Source organism: Anoplophora glabripennis, unplaced genomic scaffold (assembly GCF_000390285.2).
Source record: "Anoplophora glabripennis isolate ALB-LARVAE unplaced genomic scaffold, Agla_2.0 scaffold229, whole genome shotgun sequence".
Lineage (NCBI taxonomy): Eukaryota > Metazoa > Arthropoda > Insecta > Coleoptera > Cerambycidae > Anoplophora > Anoplophora glabripennis.
In genome coordinates this window covers 497,764-514,820 of record NW_019417127.1, presented here as the reverse complement: position 1 = coordinate 514,820, position 17,057 = coordinate 497,764, and the positions used below count along the sequence as shown (strand labels likewise).

Sequence of the window (17,057 nt, the reverse complement as noted above, 5' to 3'; positions counted from 1 at the left end):
CAACTATGGTGACTCCACGTGGTTATTCAACAAAAAAGTTCTTTTGCAACATGACAATGCGCGATCATATATTGCCAATATGACGAAAACGGCCATTTGGGAGTTGAATTGCGAAGTTCTGCCCTACCCGCCTTACTTTCCCGATCTCGCTTCTTTTGATTTTCACCTCTTCTGCTTTTTGTAACACCCTTTACATGATGTTTCTTTTAACAACAACAATGTGTTAAGAGCTTCATTGGATGAGTTTTTTGAGTCAAAACCGGACGATTTCTACAGAAGAGGCATCGAGAAACTTGTTGAACGTTGGGAGAAGGAATAATGATCGATAAGACTATTGATAATAGTAGAGTTAAAAAAACAAATATCTTAAATTTGAAAAAAAACCGGAAATTACGTACTCTCTAACTCATTAAAATAAAAAATAATATATCCAAATATTATAATAAAAATACTCATGCTTGGCATTATTAAAACCATTAGATAATGTAAAATTGTCTTGTTTCTAACAACACAAGATAAATTCACGGAACGAATCACAATATATAAGCTATTTCTAAAAGACAATTGAAAGTTTGCATTATCGACACATACAGGGTGTTAGAAGTTTGACTGCCTTAATTTTAATAGACGATAGAATACATTATAATAAATAAAAAATACCTTGTATGACATGGGTCCTAAACTCAACCATTTCCGAGAAAAAAATTATAAAAATCTCCAACTACAAAAGTTCGATTAATTAAGGAATATTGACATAACTGCGTACATAAAATGCCATAAAATACAATGTTCAACACTTTCTTGAACTTTTTTATGCTTAATTCTAAAAAATAATATAGCATTGTAATACATTTAAAACTCGATAAAATTCATTTCGAGCAATGTGACAACGGCGCGGCGGTTAACACGAGGTACTAAGGTGTCCAGCAACCACCAATACACAATTCAGTTGGTATCTGCATTCGACCGTGTCGGAGTGTTTTTTGCGTACCAATATATCCTTTTCTTGAGGTGTTTTTCAGCGAGTGGGCGAAAATTGGATTCGAAGGTGTCGTGCGTGCATCGAAAATGGTGATGAACATTTTGAGCATATGTTGTAGTTTGTTTTGTACTTGTGTACTTTAAAATTACTGAATTTTGCTTTTTGGTAAGTACCTAAATTATTTTTAATACGTACCTTTTAATTTGATTAAAAGTTAAGTTCCTGTTTTAAGAGATTCATAATTACAAAAATTCGAGCTAAAATTTAAGCACAATACTATCTTCGTACTACAAAATCGATAGATTTTATTTTATTTATTTAAAAACTGGAAAACAATAGTCTTGAAGTTTACTAAATGTTTCACAATAATAGTCGTTTAAATTATTTCCGTAGGACAAGTCTGCCGCGTGTACACGTGGTGTGCATCAGCTGTGTAGCATTAGGTTAAGCGTTGTTGTCACGTATTCTTGCTGTATTTTGAAAACTGTTAATCTTACACCCCTGTAATATACACATTTTTGGCCATTTATGATTACTCTACTTCAAGTAATGCTGAAGTAATGGCGGTCAAACTTCTTACACCCTGTATAAGAGTACAAACTCTGACTTTTATCGGCTATTTCTGACATAATACTGTTACTATTGCTTAAACAGTAAATAACACAAAAAAAAATATCAAAATTTTGTAGCAAGAGACTTCTGAAATTGATCGATTTGATTAGTTTAAAACAATTTACTTTCTGATCTGAATATATAATGTAATATGTGGAATTTGGGAAAGTTAACCGATTCTCATTTTCATATCAATATATTATCTAATTTAAATATACATGAAATCAAATATTTCAATCACATGACTCCTGTGTCTAATATAATATATTGTAGAGACTGTTATCTAACATTCCATAACGCCAACTTTTATGGTTCTCAACATTCATGACGAAATGAGGCACTATGCTATTCATACGGTATTAATCACACATTTAAGATTTAATTTCAGGGCAAATTAAGATGATTATCTTGAATTTCATACCTGGCTGAGTAAAAATGTTACAGAAATTTAAGGAGAAATTTTAATTACTTTAATTTCTATTATTTATAAGGAAATACGACATGACATTGGAATGGAATTAATATTCACATTTTTCTTCAGAATTTTTATTTTAAAATGACATTACCTACTCGTAAAAAGTGTTCGCAAAATTGATACACCAAATTTTAATCACGCCGCCGCGCGCCGCCGCCGCCGTGAGGTTAAATATGCCTGAGTCTCGTTTGTTTGTCCTTTATATTTAAAAACAGATGCCCTGACATCCACTTTGAAATCCAAGAACAGTTATTATTAGTGATCCGTTTGATCAATCATATATATTTTCCAAAAACGCCTAGTCATATGTATTTTAATTATTGTAATTCTAGGGTTTCCCATCTATCTATTAATTGTGTTATAAAATTACTTAATGCTCGTGTAACATCTATTTTTATAGTTATTTACATAAGAGTACGACTGGCAGGCTAAATTTGAATATTAATATGTTAAGTCACAACACCTGTCGCAATGGTGTGTTCAGTAGATATACAGTTGGTTAATGATCTGAAAGTGTTTGTTCCAACTTTTAAAACAAACTGAGGGTATATCAAACTGATATAGCAAAGTTGAACTTTGAAAAATTGGTAGAGATAATTTTTCCAAAATTAGAAATTCATAGAAGTTTTGACATTGTAGTGAAGGGAAATATTTTATTTATTTTTTTCATTACAAACCTCTTTTAACTCTTAATAAGCTCAAAATGTTTCTAAATTAAGTCAAGACGACTGAATGTCCCGGCCAGTTAAGGCAAGAACAGTAACGTGTCCAGCCATTAAGGTGAGACTTTCACCCAATTTACACCTTACTGTTTTTAAAATTGTTTTCAATAAATGAATCTCCTTGTTTAGCATACAAATTAATCGTCAACTTTGAATCGTTTACGTTTAGTTTCAAACGATCTTCTAATTGATTTTCTTTTATGTTCTACGTTTGTGTCTCTACCAGCAATAGTCGGCCAACATATTCTTTCCCCAAACACCCTGATATCTTTTCTCAAAGTCACTCAGGTCCTGATGCATTCTTTCACCTTGTTAATCACTGAATGCCCCTAGATTTTCTGGAAAGAAGTCAAGATGAGAATCAAGAAAGTGAAGTTTAAGGTTCATTAAACATCCTAATTTTTGGAAATTATTTTCCATTGTTGCAACAATATTTTTGTAGTCGGGGTCTTTATTACTGCCTAAAAACTTTTTCGTGACTTCCCTAAATTTTTTCAGATTTTTTATACCGATTTTCTCGATTAGACCTTCAAATGACCTTGATATGACCTTCATATAACCTTCAGATGTCCTTCAGGGGTGAAACTGACAGCGGATTTTAACCCAGCTACTCCAAAAACATACGTATAAATTTTTTCAGATTTTTTAGACCATTTTTGGCCATTTAACCTTCAAATGACCTTGGACCTGACGTGATGGAGCTTAGCCAACCTCGGATTCGGAATCAGCGATCCAAAAAACCTATAAGTACCCTGGCCAGGTCCGGTGATTATTCTTAGATCAAATGTTGACCTGTGTAATTGATTAGATGCATTTTAATCGATCAATTTTTTGTATAGTTAATAGTTTTACTAACAAGCGAGTATTTATCTTTGGTATTTGTCATATAGTTTTCCAGTTAAATTTTTACAAAGAAAGTAATTTTGTCAGAAAGGAGTTACAGTCCTAGTAATTTTGTTGGAAGAGGGAAGGAAAAAACACCCAAAATAAGAGAATAGAAAATGGTCAAAAAAGTGGTTAGATAATCAACGGCAGCTCATGAATTTATTGTCAATTATGTAAGAATTGATGGAAACTCCTTTAACTCACTACTGGGATTATTTAGGTTTACGGATTGCTATGTCGTGCCATATAACTGGTTGCCGAAAGTTACAGATATATAATGGACTAGGCTTTGTGGGGGCAGACCTCCTGATATAAAATTTCGGTTCTTATTCTTGATTCTAATGGAACTAAACCGCTTCTCAAGAATGTATTGACAAGTTATTCACCATTTAAGGAATAATAACGGTGAGAAATCAGCAGTTGCGGGACCTGATATAACACGGTAACAGGGTAGATAACAAGGTATTCAATAAATTTTAATAATATCAAAATTGTAGTAAAAGAAATGGAAAATTTTGAAAGGGAAATATAAATACCGACCAGATACAGAATTTAATCTCAAGTTTTAGAGTTTTGTCTGAAGAATATAAGTGTCTGGAAACGTCAAGAAAATATCAAATTTTCTTTATCTTTTTTTCAGCATATTTTTGAACCCCCAAAACCTCGCTTTAGGGAGAAGACGCAACCAAAAACATTTCTGGTTTATTTCAAATATTGGTGCAAAACTGCATTGAAGAAGGAGATGCAGACAAATAACTTATTATTTGTATCTTTAAGTGAACTGTAGTCTCAAAATGTATTGTGTTAATTTTTGACATATCCATGTAGAATTGCAGATATTGTCTTATAACTATTTTAACTACTAAACCCTTTCTATATCTGTCCATATCTTTACATCTCTATATCTCCATACCATACCTCTACATCTCTACATTTCTATATTTCTAAATATCCAAATCTCTAAAACTTTAAATATTCAAAGCTCTAAATCTCTATGTTTCTATATCCCCATATCTCTATATCCCTATATATCTATATCTCCAACGCTCTAAATTTCTAGATTTCTATATCACTATATCTAATCCCACTAAAATATTTTTATATTTATCATGAGTTGCAAGAATTTACGACAGAAATAAATAGTACGTATTCATGACATTTCTTAAGAAGCAGCTCAGCACATAGCTGGTTAAATTGTAAAACATTTTTGTACCATTTAAGACTATGGAAAATTGAATTGAATATAAGTGGTATCATTCCTGAAATGTACTGTAAGCAAAAAAATGTTGGGTTATTATTTATTGATAATACATTTTTTTAATTATTTAAGAAAACATTAATGAAACTTCACATTCGTATAAGCCTGTATAAGGTCAAATAAGTTTTTCATGCCTTTTTAGTTTTTATAACCAACTTTCGACTTTGATGTTCCTATGAATGTAATATAAGGAGATTAAGTATGTATCATACGTATATCATTTATCAGTTTATTATAAAAAAGACCTTAACTTGATAGCATATAAATTCTGAATAAATGTCCATGAATACAATTAATTTTCTATTTATTATTTAACCAATGATATAAAAACTTGCAACTATTTGCAATTGGGCACTTCAGATTTAGAAAATTTTTTTTTAGAACAGTAAATCAAAATACATTAGTAAAATATTGATATACTTAATAGAATTCATTGCATTCCTTTTTTTGCTTATTAGCTGTTGTATTTTTATGTATATTAAGAAAATTCAATTTAATTTTTAAAATGTTAATTCCAGATAATTAGGTCCCAAAAAACATTAATTATTGGTTAAAATATTTGCAGTATCAAAGAATTCTGTAAGAAGGAACGATATGAAATCACGAAAATTATAATTTTAATCTTTAATTCAAACAAATATTTCTTTCACAATTTTTATTGTTCTTGTATTAATTCGTGTTATCATGAAATGAATATTCACTCTTTTAAATTACAGGAATTTCCATGTGATATAATAATTGAAATTTTTAACATAAATTGAACATCGCAAAACCAATAGAAGTTAGTGCTAATTGGGATATAACCAGTGGCGGCTTATGACTTCCATACCAGGGAAGTATTGAAAAAAATAAATAAATATAATTGGGCAGTTTTATTTTAAGTACTATTGAAATATAGGGAAAATGATTGTGTTCAACATTATTTTTTATAGTGAAAGTCTATTCTTCTGCTTTTGTTTGAAATAAACTTTTAAATTACCTACTTTTCCATTAAAGTTTTGTATTTCTGCCACCACTGAGTTTTCAATAGATAGCATTACTATTATTCTGTCTTTACAAACAATTTAAACTTTTACAATCTTTTAAAATACACACAAGCAGAAATATGTAAGTAACAATTTTACACTAACCTGAACAAATTACGTTTAATAACAAAAAAATCCATGAATAACTACTATTTGGTTATGGTCGAACTAAACAGAGCCCAAACTGCGTTGTAATATGTATACGCTATTCCACTCCGTATTTCATTGCTGCGCGACGGTAACCATGACCACCGCTGTAAACACTGCAGATGTAGGAACGAGCTACGTGGCGCCCATATATTCAGTTTTTCAAACGAATTTTGCAAGTCGAGTTTAATTGACTGCATGTTACAAATTTAACATTTCCTTTTTAATGTGTTTCATAATTTTAATTATCGAGGTAACATTATAAACTTAATTATATAATAAAATCAAAGCTGTGTTTTTGCTTTGATTTTAAGTTCATCCCTTTTCCGAGCGTGTGCTGCTTTTTTAACGGGTAAAAATATATTACTTTTGAGTGGAAGTCATTTAAATTTCACTTCTCTGTCGTCAGAAACGTGTCAACAGAAGAAAATTCCATTCTACCCTTCGTCGCCGTCGCGTCGTCCTAGCGCGATCGATCGAAGGTCTCGGGCTCCACTTGTGCGCTTGTCCGCAGTCCACGAACAAAACATCAACCTAGCCATGCCATCCACTATCCGTGAACCTTGCCTGGCGAAATAAGGCCTTGCCTCGTAATCGTGCCGATCAGCTGTCCTGTCAAAGCACACTTCGCTATTTAGTCGGTCGTAAACAATCTCCGGGCGATAGTTGGTTTTATTCGGCAAACCGCGGACTGGAACCATTATTAATCATCACGATTCCAGACGGAATGCGTTCGCAGGTGAAGTGACATGTTCCCCGCGGCCGTTCCCTCATCGATTGCCGCAGGAAAATGAGTGCGTTGAAGAAAATGTGCAGTGAGCCCTCCGAGGATGATTACGCAAGGAGCGTTATGCTAGACGGTGAGTTTCGTTGCAGAGAAACCGACCGACCACCATGATTCATACAATTCGCTACAGTTCTGCTAATTACCGTTTGTCCATAGCTAACAATCGACTATAGCATTACTCACCAACTTCAAATATAATATATTATAATTTATTAGCATTCTCCAATGGTATGTGCAATCAATAACCCATCGGCGTTTTCGAAATCGGTAAACTGCATTTAGTTAATTGCCAATTGTGCATGTGATTTATAGAAAACACGCTTCTCTAATTAGTATTTAAGTGTTTGGTCCTAATAGCTCTAGTAATTATTTCCATTAAAAGTCCCTTGCGACATAGCTAGCCGCAGGATCGATTTTACCCCCTCTCTTTTCGTGTTTTGATTCCTCGTTTTGTATTTTTAAACCGGCTAAATAATGGCTACTTTCATTAAAAAATGAGAATATTTCCTATTTATTTTAAAAATACCGCTTTTTTCAAAACTTCCACTGTTATAAGATACGAAACCAGTGAATCAGTGTCATTAGCTTCAAAATAATTGTCTCTTTTCAGAAGGAATGTTGTGGAAGCAGTTTTCTGATTCATTTTGTGAGCCCATTTGCTCAATACAATTTAATGTTTGTATTGTAACAATTGCTTAAGATGTATCAGAAGAATACTAATGTTACTGGCTCGATAAATGGCAAATATTTGTTAATTATGTTAATTCTTTTAAATAAACAAACCTTGAAAAATTTAAATTATTGTCATTGACAATTATTTGTAAAGAAGTTTACTTTTCTATAGTTTCCACTTTACGATAAAACTAAGGCAATTTTGATCCAGAAGTCGACGATATATTTGTTTGTATATCACTTACGTGATTAACGAACTGTAATTTTTCGCTTTCAAATAGATTTAGATGATTTAAGAGACCAATCATCCATCAAATTCGGGATTTATTAATAAGCTGTTAAATGTAAGGCTAAGACAAAATTGCCTTTTCAAATATTTGAGTACGAAATATCTTTTCGAATGATATTTGCTTGTAAAGAAGACTTTGCTTTGTATATAACATAAAACGAAGATTTGAGGGAAAATAGAGCAAACTTACAACAAGGAAGTTTAATAAAAATAATCAATTCTCCTTCTAAACACTCGCTTTGCTCATTCAATAAACAAATCTACATATAATTACATTTATTTCATTTGTTGTTTCAACTCCATTTTATGTCAATTACTTTCCTACATAATGGGTTCAGCTATTTTTATTTTCCATTGTTAACCATGTGCTAAATCTGTTCCTTATTTAACTGGCAATTCATCTATTTTACAGATAACCATGGCTCAAGTGGGTGTAATTTTAAAATCCAAATTCAGACCCAAGCAAATTTATTTAGGAAATGTACATACATTTCCAAAATATGTTGATGTAATCTTCCACAACCACTACCAATCTCATTTATATGACATTAAATGACACTAACATTGATATCTGTATAATTTCAACAATAATATATAATCAACTGTTAAATTTTAGACCAGCGTTGTGTATTATCGATCCGGATATGACTCACTTGGCGGCAAATGTATGACCTCCTGCCTTTTTCAAGAGGGTTGCCTTTAATGTATTTTTCACGGGTGCATACGATTAAGTCTAAGATGCATTTAGGGAGAATGGATATCTTCTGCGCCGAATATAAAAAATGTATCGTTATTTTTCCCTTTCGCGTAGTATTTAAATTTATGCAAAGTTTAAACAAGGTTAGTAAAAACGTTAGAGTTTGGATATGGCAGTAGATGGTATTTTATATACCGGGGTGTATAAAAAAGTAACTGTAAATTTAACATGTAATTACATTATTACACTGAAGCATTTTGGCTACCAATTTTTTCGGATGGAATGGATTGATGTGAAATTTGAAATGTAGCTAGGGAATAGCCCAAGAAACAAAAGTTATATAGTGCCGATGTGTGCTTTTACCTTAGGGGTGGATGCCACCCCTTCTGGAGAGTGCGAATTTTTTTATTAAAAATAACCTCACGATTCGATAGAGGGACGAATTCTAAGTAAAAAATGTTCTATAAGAATTTTTTGTACAGTCAATATTTTTTGAGCCTAAACATGTTCGTTTTTAGCCCATGCGTTTTTGAGCTATTTTTCGCGAATATCTCAAAAACTACAAGTTTTGTCAAAAAAATTATCATAAGCAAAAATTAAGGTAATTAAATAGAAAAAGAGATTGTTTTTTTAATTTTTGAGGGTGGCATAGAAGTTATGACTCAGAAGTTGAAGTCAATTTCGAAGATAGCTATAATCGAAAAGTTCAACGTCCTGTAACGGAAAAATTAAAGGTTTTTCGAGGAAAACTTATATAACACTTATTAAAGTTCTTGAAAAGACCTTTAAATTGAGTGGTGGTAAAAGTCGTTAGTATGAAAACTAATGAAGTTACAATCAAAATAAAATGATTGTCTTGATTTTTGAGAAAAAAAAATCGGTATTAAAATTAATGACTTGGGGGAAAAAAATTAAACGTATTCCTTCTGCAATTTACTTTATTTATGTATTAACAGTAAAGTCTGGGAATTTGAATGATTTTAGAAGCCTAAATTTAAAAAAATATTTCATTTACTTTTGAATAAAATTCAATTTTTTAAAAAATCGCCTTTTTCTCAAAATATTTCAAAAATTAACTAGTTATAAAAAAAATGATAGAATAAGAAATTGTAGGTTTTTTCTTACTGAACAATTTGCTTTTTTTTAATTTTTGTAGGACAGAATTTGACTGAGTTATGACCGTTAGAAGCTCAAAATATATAGGTACCATAAAGTTATGGTAAAAAAATTAATCGCATTTTTTCGGTAAAATTTTCCGAGCGGGTATTACCATCATCTTTGTGTATTTTTAAAACATTTTGTACAATACATCCATTTATAATGTATATAAAAACTTTTTTATTTGATATTAATTTAATAAAAAAATATTAAGAATAAATTCAATAAAATTTAAAAAAAAATGAATTATGTCATCATACTCACATATAATTTTTAGGAAATTTGTCTATAAGGGGTAGGTCTTCCATAAGGGTTTTTTGGGTGGCTGAAAAATTGCAATATATCATAGATCATTTGAAAACCAATAAAAAGTTTATAATTCAACATATGCATACCATTAAAACATCTCAAGCTTTCAATAATATTTTTTGTTTATTTTATTATAAGGGATGGTTTTTAACTTTGTAATGAGTCGTAAGCTTTCTAATGAATAACAAAAGAAATGCAATACATTGTAAATGCACCAAAAGAATATTTTAAACTGTTAGAAACTTTTTTTCCATGCTATCCGAAAAAATTGGGAGCTTTTACCTTATTTTCGCCTTCAGCGACTGGACACACAAAGCGCTCTGTTCGCTATGTTGCTATGTACGTTAAAAAGCTTCGATGTATTTATGCAAACGTGATGAACCTAGCGAGCATGTAGCTCTAAAATAGAGATATAAATTGAAACGGTTGTTATATAAATAGAACAAGTTCATAATTAATCATTTTGAACATGAGAACACTATCACTAAAGGAAAACTGACACAAAATTTTTGGTTTGTTTTTTTATACAATGAAAATATGTAGGTCTTTATTAGAAAATATTCTTGAAACTATTTGGACATTATACAGTAAATGAAGACTTAAATATCTTTCAGTTTCAATATTAGAATAATGACAGGTATGCTTCATGTGTTACGCGCTGACTTATACAAAGGAAAAGTTTCACAATCATCCATTTAATTAAATGGGTAATTTTTCTACACAATCGCCTCTATTTTAATAGACTGTTCACACCGCTCAACGAACATTTTTATTAGATTAGATTAAAAAGAAATGTTCTTGTTCCTACATTCAGCTAGCTTCTTTAACCTCATCATCATTGTTAAATTTTGCTTTATCCTTCAAAGGTCCAAAGATATGACTATCGGAAGGTTTGGGCTATATGGTGAACACAGCAATGTGATGGTTTCCATTAACACAAAGAACACCCTTATGTAAGGGTTACATAAAGCGGTATATACGACAGCTATTTTTAAAAATAACAATCATCGTTTTGTATAGACGTGGTTATACAACAGCATATTCACAATGATGGATACGTCGCCGTCGGTTCAAAACGTCATGTAGCTATAGTTACAAAACTGTAAGTTAACCAATAATGTGTAAAAGTCGTTTATATATTCATTAGAATCCTGTATCTTTTATTAAAAACATTTTTTTTGTAATTCCTTAGAAACTTTCCGTCAAAAGATATCTTGTATATTATAATTTAATTCTCGTTTAAAATAATAGTTGCTATTTTTTATACGAAAAGTATAGCAAACACAGCTAGCCGAATACTCTTTATGGTGGTAATACATATTAGTCTTAAACGTGTAACATGTATATATTTAGCATATAGTTCTACTCTCAAATTAGATAGTTCCTAAGTTTTTGTTGCACCAATATCTTCTCTTTTTATAAGGTAGCGTTCTACAATACGTGCATCCACATGTTAGAAATTGTTTGTTTGTTTCATTGTTTTCATGAAATATTATCAATTTTCATTACTTTTTGAAATTCCCTGGTAAAAGCCGTGAACTTTACATATTCAGTGATAAAGCAGGCTCTGTTAGAGTTACGAATGTATTCAGAAATAATATTAGGTAGGCTACCTTGAGAATCAATTGACAAACATTAGGTATGTACGAGATCTTAAAATACTAGTCCTCGATGTTGGTAATTAACCTTGCGCCGTTAAAAAAATAAACCTTGGTAATATTTTAAAGTACCTACATAATAATAACTTTCAGCTGAATAGTTATATTTGTATTGAACAAGTGAAAAATATTTTTCACTTAACTATTTTTTCCTTAGTCTATTGTTGAAATATACTTATGAATCGATAAAACAATTTCACACTTCCTTATACAAAGTAACAAGATTTTTATCTTGACTTGTATTTATTTTTTATAGGTACGTAGCTTATCTTGACAATTTTATTGGAATCATTATATAATTTTTTAAACACCCACTGATCTAAGTTCAAGGTATAATTTTTCGATAAAGATTATTTATAAAAATACTTTCCTTTGTACCTTACATACTCTTAAATTATTTCCAAACGTTCAAGGTTTTGAATGAACACATTCCTTTTCAAAATTTACATTGTTTAATACTTGTTCTTGCTGAATCATACATTTAATTTAGAGCATCTTTTTTACATCACACATAGATTGTATGTACAAGAATTTTGTTCTGCTACGTTTTATGCTTAATTCACTTTTGTATATGTTCTAAATTTTTGATAGAATCAGCAGCAGGTAGACAGCTTCTCTTATATACTCATGTATGACCATCTTGTTTAAAGACGTTGAATCCTACAGTACAATGTTTATTGTCGTATGTATTTAATACCTACAGTCCATACGATATTTGTTGGGATAAATAAGATTTCAATAAGACCCTTCGACAAACGAGGTAGAAAGACATTGGCGTGTTTTCTCGTAATTGTATCGTCCTGTGGACATAAAATAAATCAATCATTTTAATCCAAAAATTCTACTACCTCATATATATTTTAATATTCTGAAGATAACGCGGAAAATTTCAAGGCACGCCCCTGCCGCAGTAAATTGTTACAGTAGTTCTGATAACAGAACTTTATTGGCTTATTGTTTTTGTTTGTCTATACTTCTGTTCCTTTTTTAAAATATTCTCAGCAGTTTAATATGACATAAAAAATTTGCAATATCGATTATTATTTAAGGACTTTGAGAAATAGCAAATATATTATTATAAGTGTTGTTTATAAACCCTATGCAGAAAATTTGTTATAAATAAGATACTTTTATTTGAAACTTCCATTCCTGTAAAAATTTGGTTAAAACAGATCAATTGGATAAAATGGATTAGTGGGATGGGAAATACCGATCAAATTAAAAATTAAGATTAGCATTTGTATTTCAATTTATAATTACCATATACTCAACTACATATTTGCAACATGGAACGAGTCTATAGATCACAAAAAGAGCGTCCACCAAATTCATTATCATAATCCAGTTATTCTCCATAAACGGAGATTTTTTTTATTTTTTTTATTTTTGTCAGTTTTGATATCAAGATTACTTTTCATTTTTAGTAATTTTATCTTTCTTATCTCCGTTTTATTTTACCTTGTCTGTTAAAGAAGGGATAATATCGATTTTTCCCTAAAAATTTATTTATTTAAACCCGTATAAAATCCAATCATTGCGGAACATATCTAAGACACAGTTACTACGACTAATATCAAATCTGCAATATTCCTAACGGACAAGGTTCTTTACTTTATCGCCAAACAATGGATTTCTTGTGCGAAAATCTATATCAAAAAATGCCCGACCAGACTTATGTAATGCATTATATCCTTCTACTAAATATGGTTGTATCGTTCAAATTAAGTCCTTGAAGTCTTATAGATTCAACTTTATTTGGTTTAAATTTTATGGATCAGTTTAACGATTAGTTTATTCTTATTTATTTACGAGAAAGTAGATAGTTATTTTTGACAAAATAATTTAAAGGTTCATTAATAATTATCTTGTTGGTGTTGGATATTACAAATATTTAATAAATAAACAGACAGTATATGTTATTACTTTAAAGATGCTATCATTTCAGTATTTACATACTGCTCTAGTCCACATAATTGATTTTAATACACCAGTAAATATAAATAAATTTTGGAATGCCACCACATTGTATTGCTTGCTCGTGTACAATTCAACAAATAATATCTAAATTTTTGTGTTAACACACATGGAATGTGTTCAGAAAATTACTTATCGTTTTAGAAGCAATCATATTTTTTTAGAGCATAGGTATTTGTTGGAGGAAAAAATTAATCTATTTAAAAAATTAATTAAATAAAGGCTCTGAGCTTTATTGCTTAAACACATTTAGATTTTTTTTTTAAATTTCAGAAAACTGGACTCTTTTTAAGTAGATATATATTATATTTAACAGGCAGTGGATATTTGTAGGTCAACTTTAATTTGACGGCTGTTTTTAATTTACAGTAGTTTGCGAAAAAAAAACATTTTTGTTACCTTTATACACATAAAAAAATGAGGTGCCCTGCTTTTTAATTTTAAATTATCGAGTCATTCAGAAAGTATTGAATATTATAATACACACATATTATGTTAAAATTTTACCTTTTAAAATCGTACGTTTTATAAAATTAAGATTTCATTCTTTAGTTGCTTTTAGTTATTCTTTACATTAAAGGTTATCTAGTCGTTTTTCAGAAGATTATAATACGAATTATGTAAAAAATAAATTTGGTTTTATAAATCTTTGCTTGTTTAAAATTCAGAGCTTCAATTTTAATATTAAAGAATATTTAAACAAGTTTTTAGATTTACTCTTGTTCCATTTAGCCTTGCAAATTTTGTTTAAGAGTGACATTTATGTAGCCAATAAAAAATTCCTTTCAATTTATTCAACGTACAGGGTGGCCAAATGAAAACGAAACGAATCAGTGTCATTTTCAGGAACTGCGTCAGATCGACATGTCAAGAGGAAGTATGTTCCGGTTAGTAAAAAAAAAATTTCAAAAGAAATATTTACTCAACCCTCAATGCCATTTAAATATTTTGGAGTGATGCTTACCCTTGCTTGGGGGTGAAAGTGGCGGAGTCAAATATACCAGCAAAGAATGTCTCCCTTTAATCTAAAATCGACGGGTCTGAGCGTTTTTCTACAATCTTGACGCAGTTCCTGAAAATGGCTCTGTTTCATTTTCATTTGGCCACCCTGTATAATTGATAATAACGATATATGAAGTCTGTTCAGAAAATAACCGAACTTTATTTTTTTAACTTTGTTTTTAGTTTTATATTATTGATCCTTCAAAGTACTGCCTTCCCCTATTCACAATCTTTTCCCAGCGGTGTTTCAATTTCGCGAGCAGTCCCGGATATCTCTATTTCCACCCATAAACTCAGCCTTCGTCTCGTGTTATGATGCTTTAAATGAATGTTTCATCGTCATTTGATTATTCAAGGAGTTGTCGATAAACGTCCAAACGATTTCGTTCTGTCCTTTGGTCATCAAATGAGGAAAAATTTTGCTGCAACTTTATCCATGCTGATTTTTTATTCAAAATTTCATGACATGACCCAGTTGGGATGCTAACCTCTTTTGCAATTTCTTTGACTGTCAGTCGTCGATTTGCACTCACCAGATATTTGACTTTCTGAACGTCGGAGTCATCAGTTGAAGTCAAAGGCCTTCTTGGCCGAGCATCATTTCAATTAACTGACGACCATTTTTAAATCGTGAAAACAGTTTGCAACATTTCATACGACCCAGAGCATCATTTCAAAAATATATCACTGTAACCTGAGGGATTATTTCTTTACTTATCTATATGTATATCGTTATGACCAGTATCATAACGAGGTCTGGATTTCAAAAGAGTTTACTATTCAATTATCGAAAGGGAGTTTATACTTATCATTATACTTTAATTAATACGTGGGAACTTAGAAATGTTGTACGTTCAGAGAATGAACACCAGACACTTATTGTATGTCGCTCATGCACAAGGTAATCCAGTGGTTGGTTGTATATGGTGACACTTTAAGTTGGAAGAACAAGATAGAAACACCAAAACTTCCAGGAAAGGTTTTAATGGCAATAAAAACAGAACAAATAAACAAAATAACGACGCAACAGGCTCGAACAACATTATTAATTAATTTATTGACACGCGACAGCGTACCGAGATTCAGGGAATGCGCGATCCATAGCAAAATTTGGAATGTAACTTTATTCATTATTAAATTAACCCGAGACTCTAAACTAAGTAGATTGCTCAATGTGAAACCCAAGGAAGAACTGCCTGTTTTTCGGGAATCTCTCCTGAATTCGACACCTCGCTTCGACACGCTTTGCCATAACTGTGCCATGTTAATAATTACCTAATTGACTGGACTTACATTTATATGAATAATTCTGTGACTAGCTGAACTTACAAGTAACCCTAGCCTTCCTCTAGTGACTCTTTGTAGCAATACGGGACAGATTAGTCAATCTCATTTAATATTATTCTTAATAGCTTGGAAAATCCGCCTAAAAACCAGCTATTTGATCTATTACTTTCCTTTCCAATTATTATCAATTTAACAATTTGATATAATTCTAATTTGGAATCTCTACGCTCTTCTCGTGGTTTCGCGCGTTATTAAAAATATGGGTTTCTTTGTTCTGTCCCAGCATAGGCTGGCGCCTCCCGGACGCAACAGATGATTGTTCAAAAATATTCCTAAATTTCATGAGGCGTTCTTCGAAGGACGGCCTTGTGGCTAAACCTATTTTAGAACCCTTAACTTTTCGATAATTAGTGTTGGCTGAAATATTTAACTGTCTGAGTCGGTCCATCCGTTCCGGGAACTGACAAATACATTACCACGCGTCCCGGCTTTTGTTAAATCACTATTTAACACTTAAACACGTTGGACACAAATAACAATATCACGAAAACTAAATGAGATATCATCAATTCAAGAACATGTGGTTACAGCGGATATTATGCTTAGAATATATTCTAAGACGTTATGCGCAACACGCTATCACTAAATATCTTCATTAGCGTGAAATTCAAAAAAGTTCGTTTATCCCTGAACAGACCTCGTATATGTGGAACGTATGAATGATGCCATAATTTATCAATTAATATTTATATATCATTGACATTAAATTGATACCTGCCTAATATGTAAGTTAAACCGTTAGATATTCAAAATACTTGAACGTGCTGCACGTATTCAAGGTACAGTCTTGATAAAAAATATGAATTCCGCGTTGCCCACGTTAATCTAAATATATGACAATTATTTTGAATGTATAAACAAACAGGCGAGTAAATTCTAGTGTTGTGAAATAACTGTATGTTTTACTATGTTTTAAATAGATTGTGTCTTGAAAAGTTCGAACGAAATGATCAAAATTTCAGTATTAAAATACCAGTTCATTGTACTTATCTTAATGAAACATCTGCAGGTATCGATTGATTCATAGGTCATGTCTGTAGTGATATTATTCACAGATA

The 17,057-nt window shown here is 31.0% G+C and overlaps 1 protein-coding gene across 2 annotated transcripts in view; it reads left to right on the top strand.

The window, feature by feature from the left end:
• Window positions 1-17,057, top strand: part of LOC108908086 (cerebellar degeneration-related protein 2-like) — a 352,146-nt gene that overhangs the window by 188,315 nt on the left and 146,774 nt on the right. The window contains exon 1 of one of the 2 annotated variants that reach the window (XM_018712002.1): window positions 6,646-6,966. The exons of the other annotated variant lie outside the window; for it this stretch is intronic. Coding sequence (XP_018567518.1) covers window positions 6,897-6,966 — 70 coding nt within the window. The 5' untranslated portion in view covers window positions 6,646-6,896. Of the gene's footprint in view, window positions 1-6,645; window positions 6,967-17,057 lie in introns of those variants that run through there. 2 annotated transcript variants of the gene reach the window in all.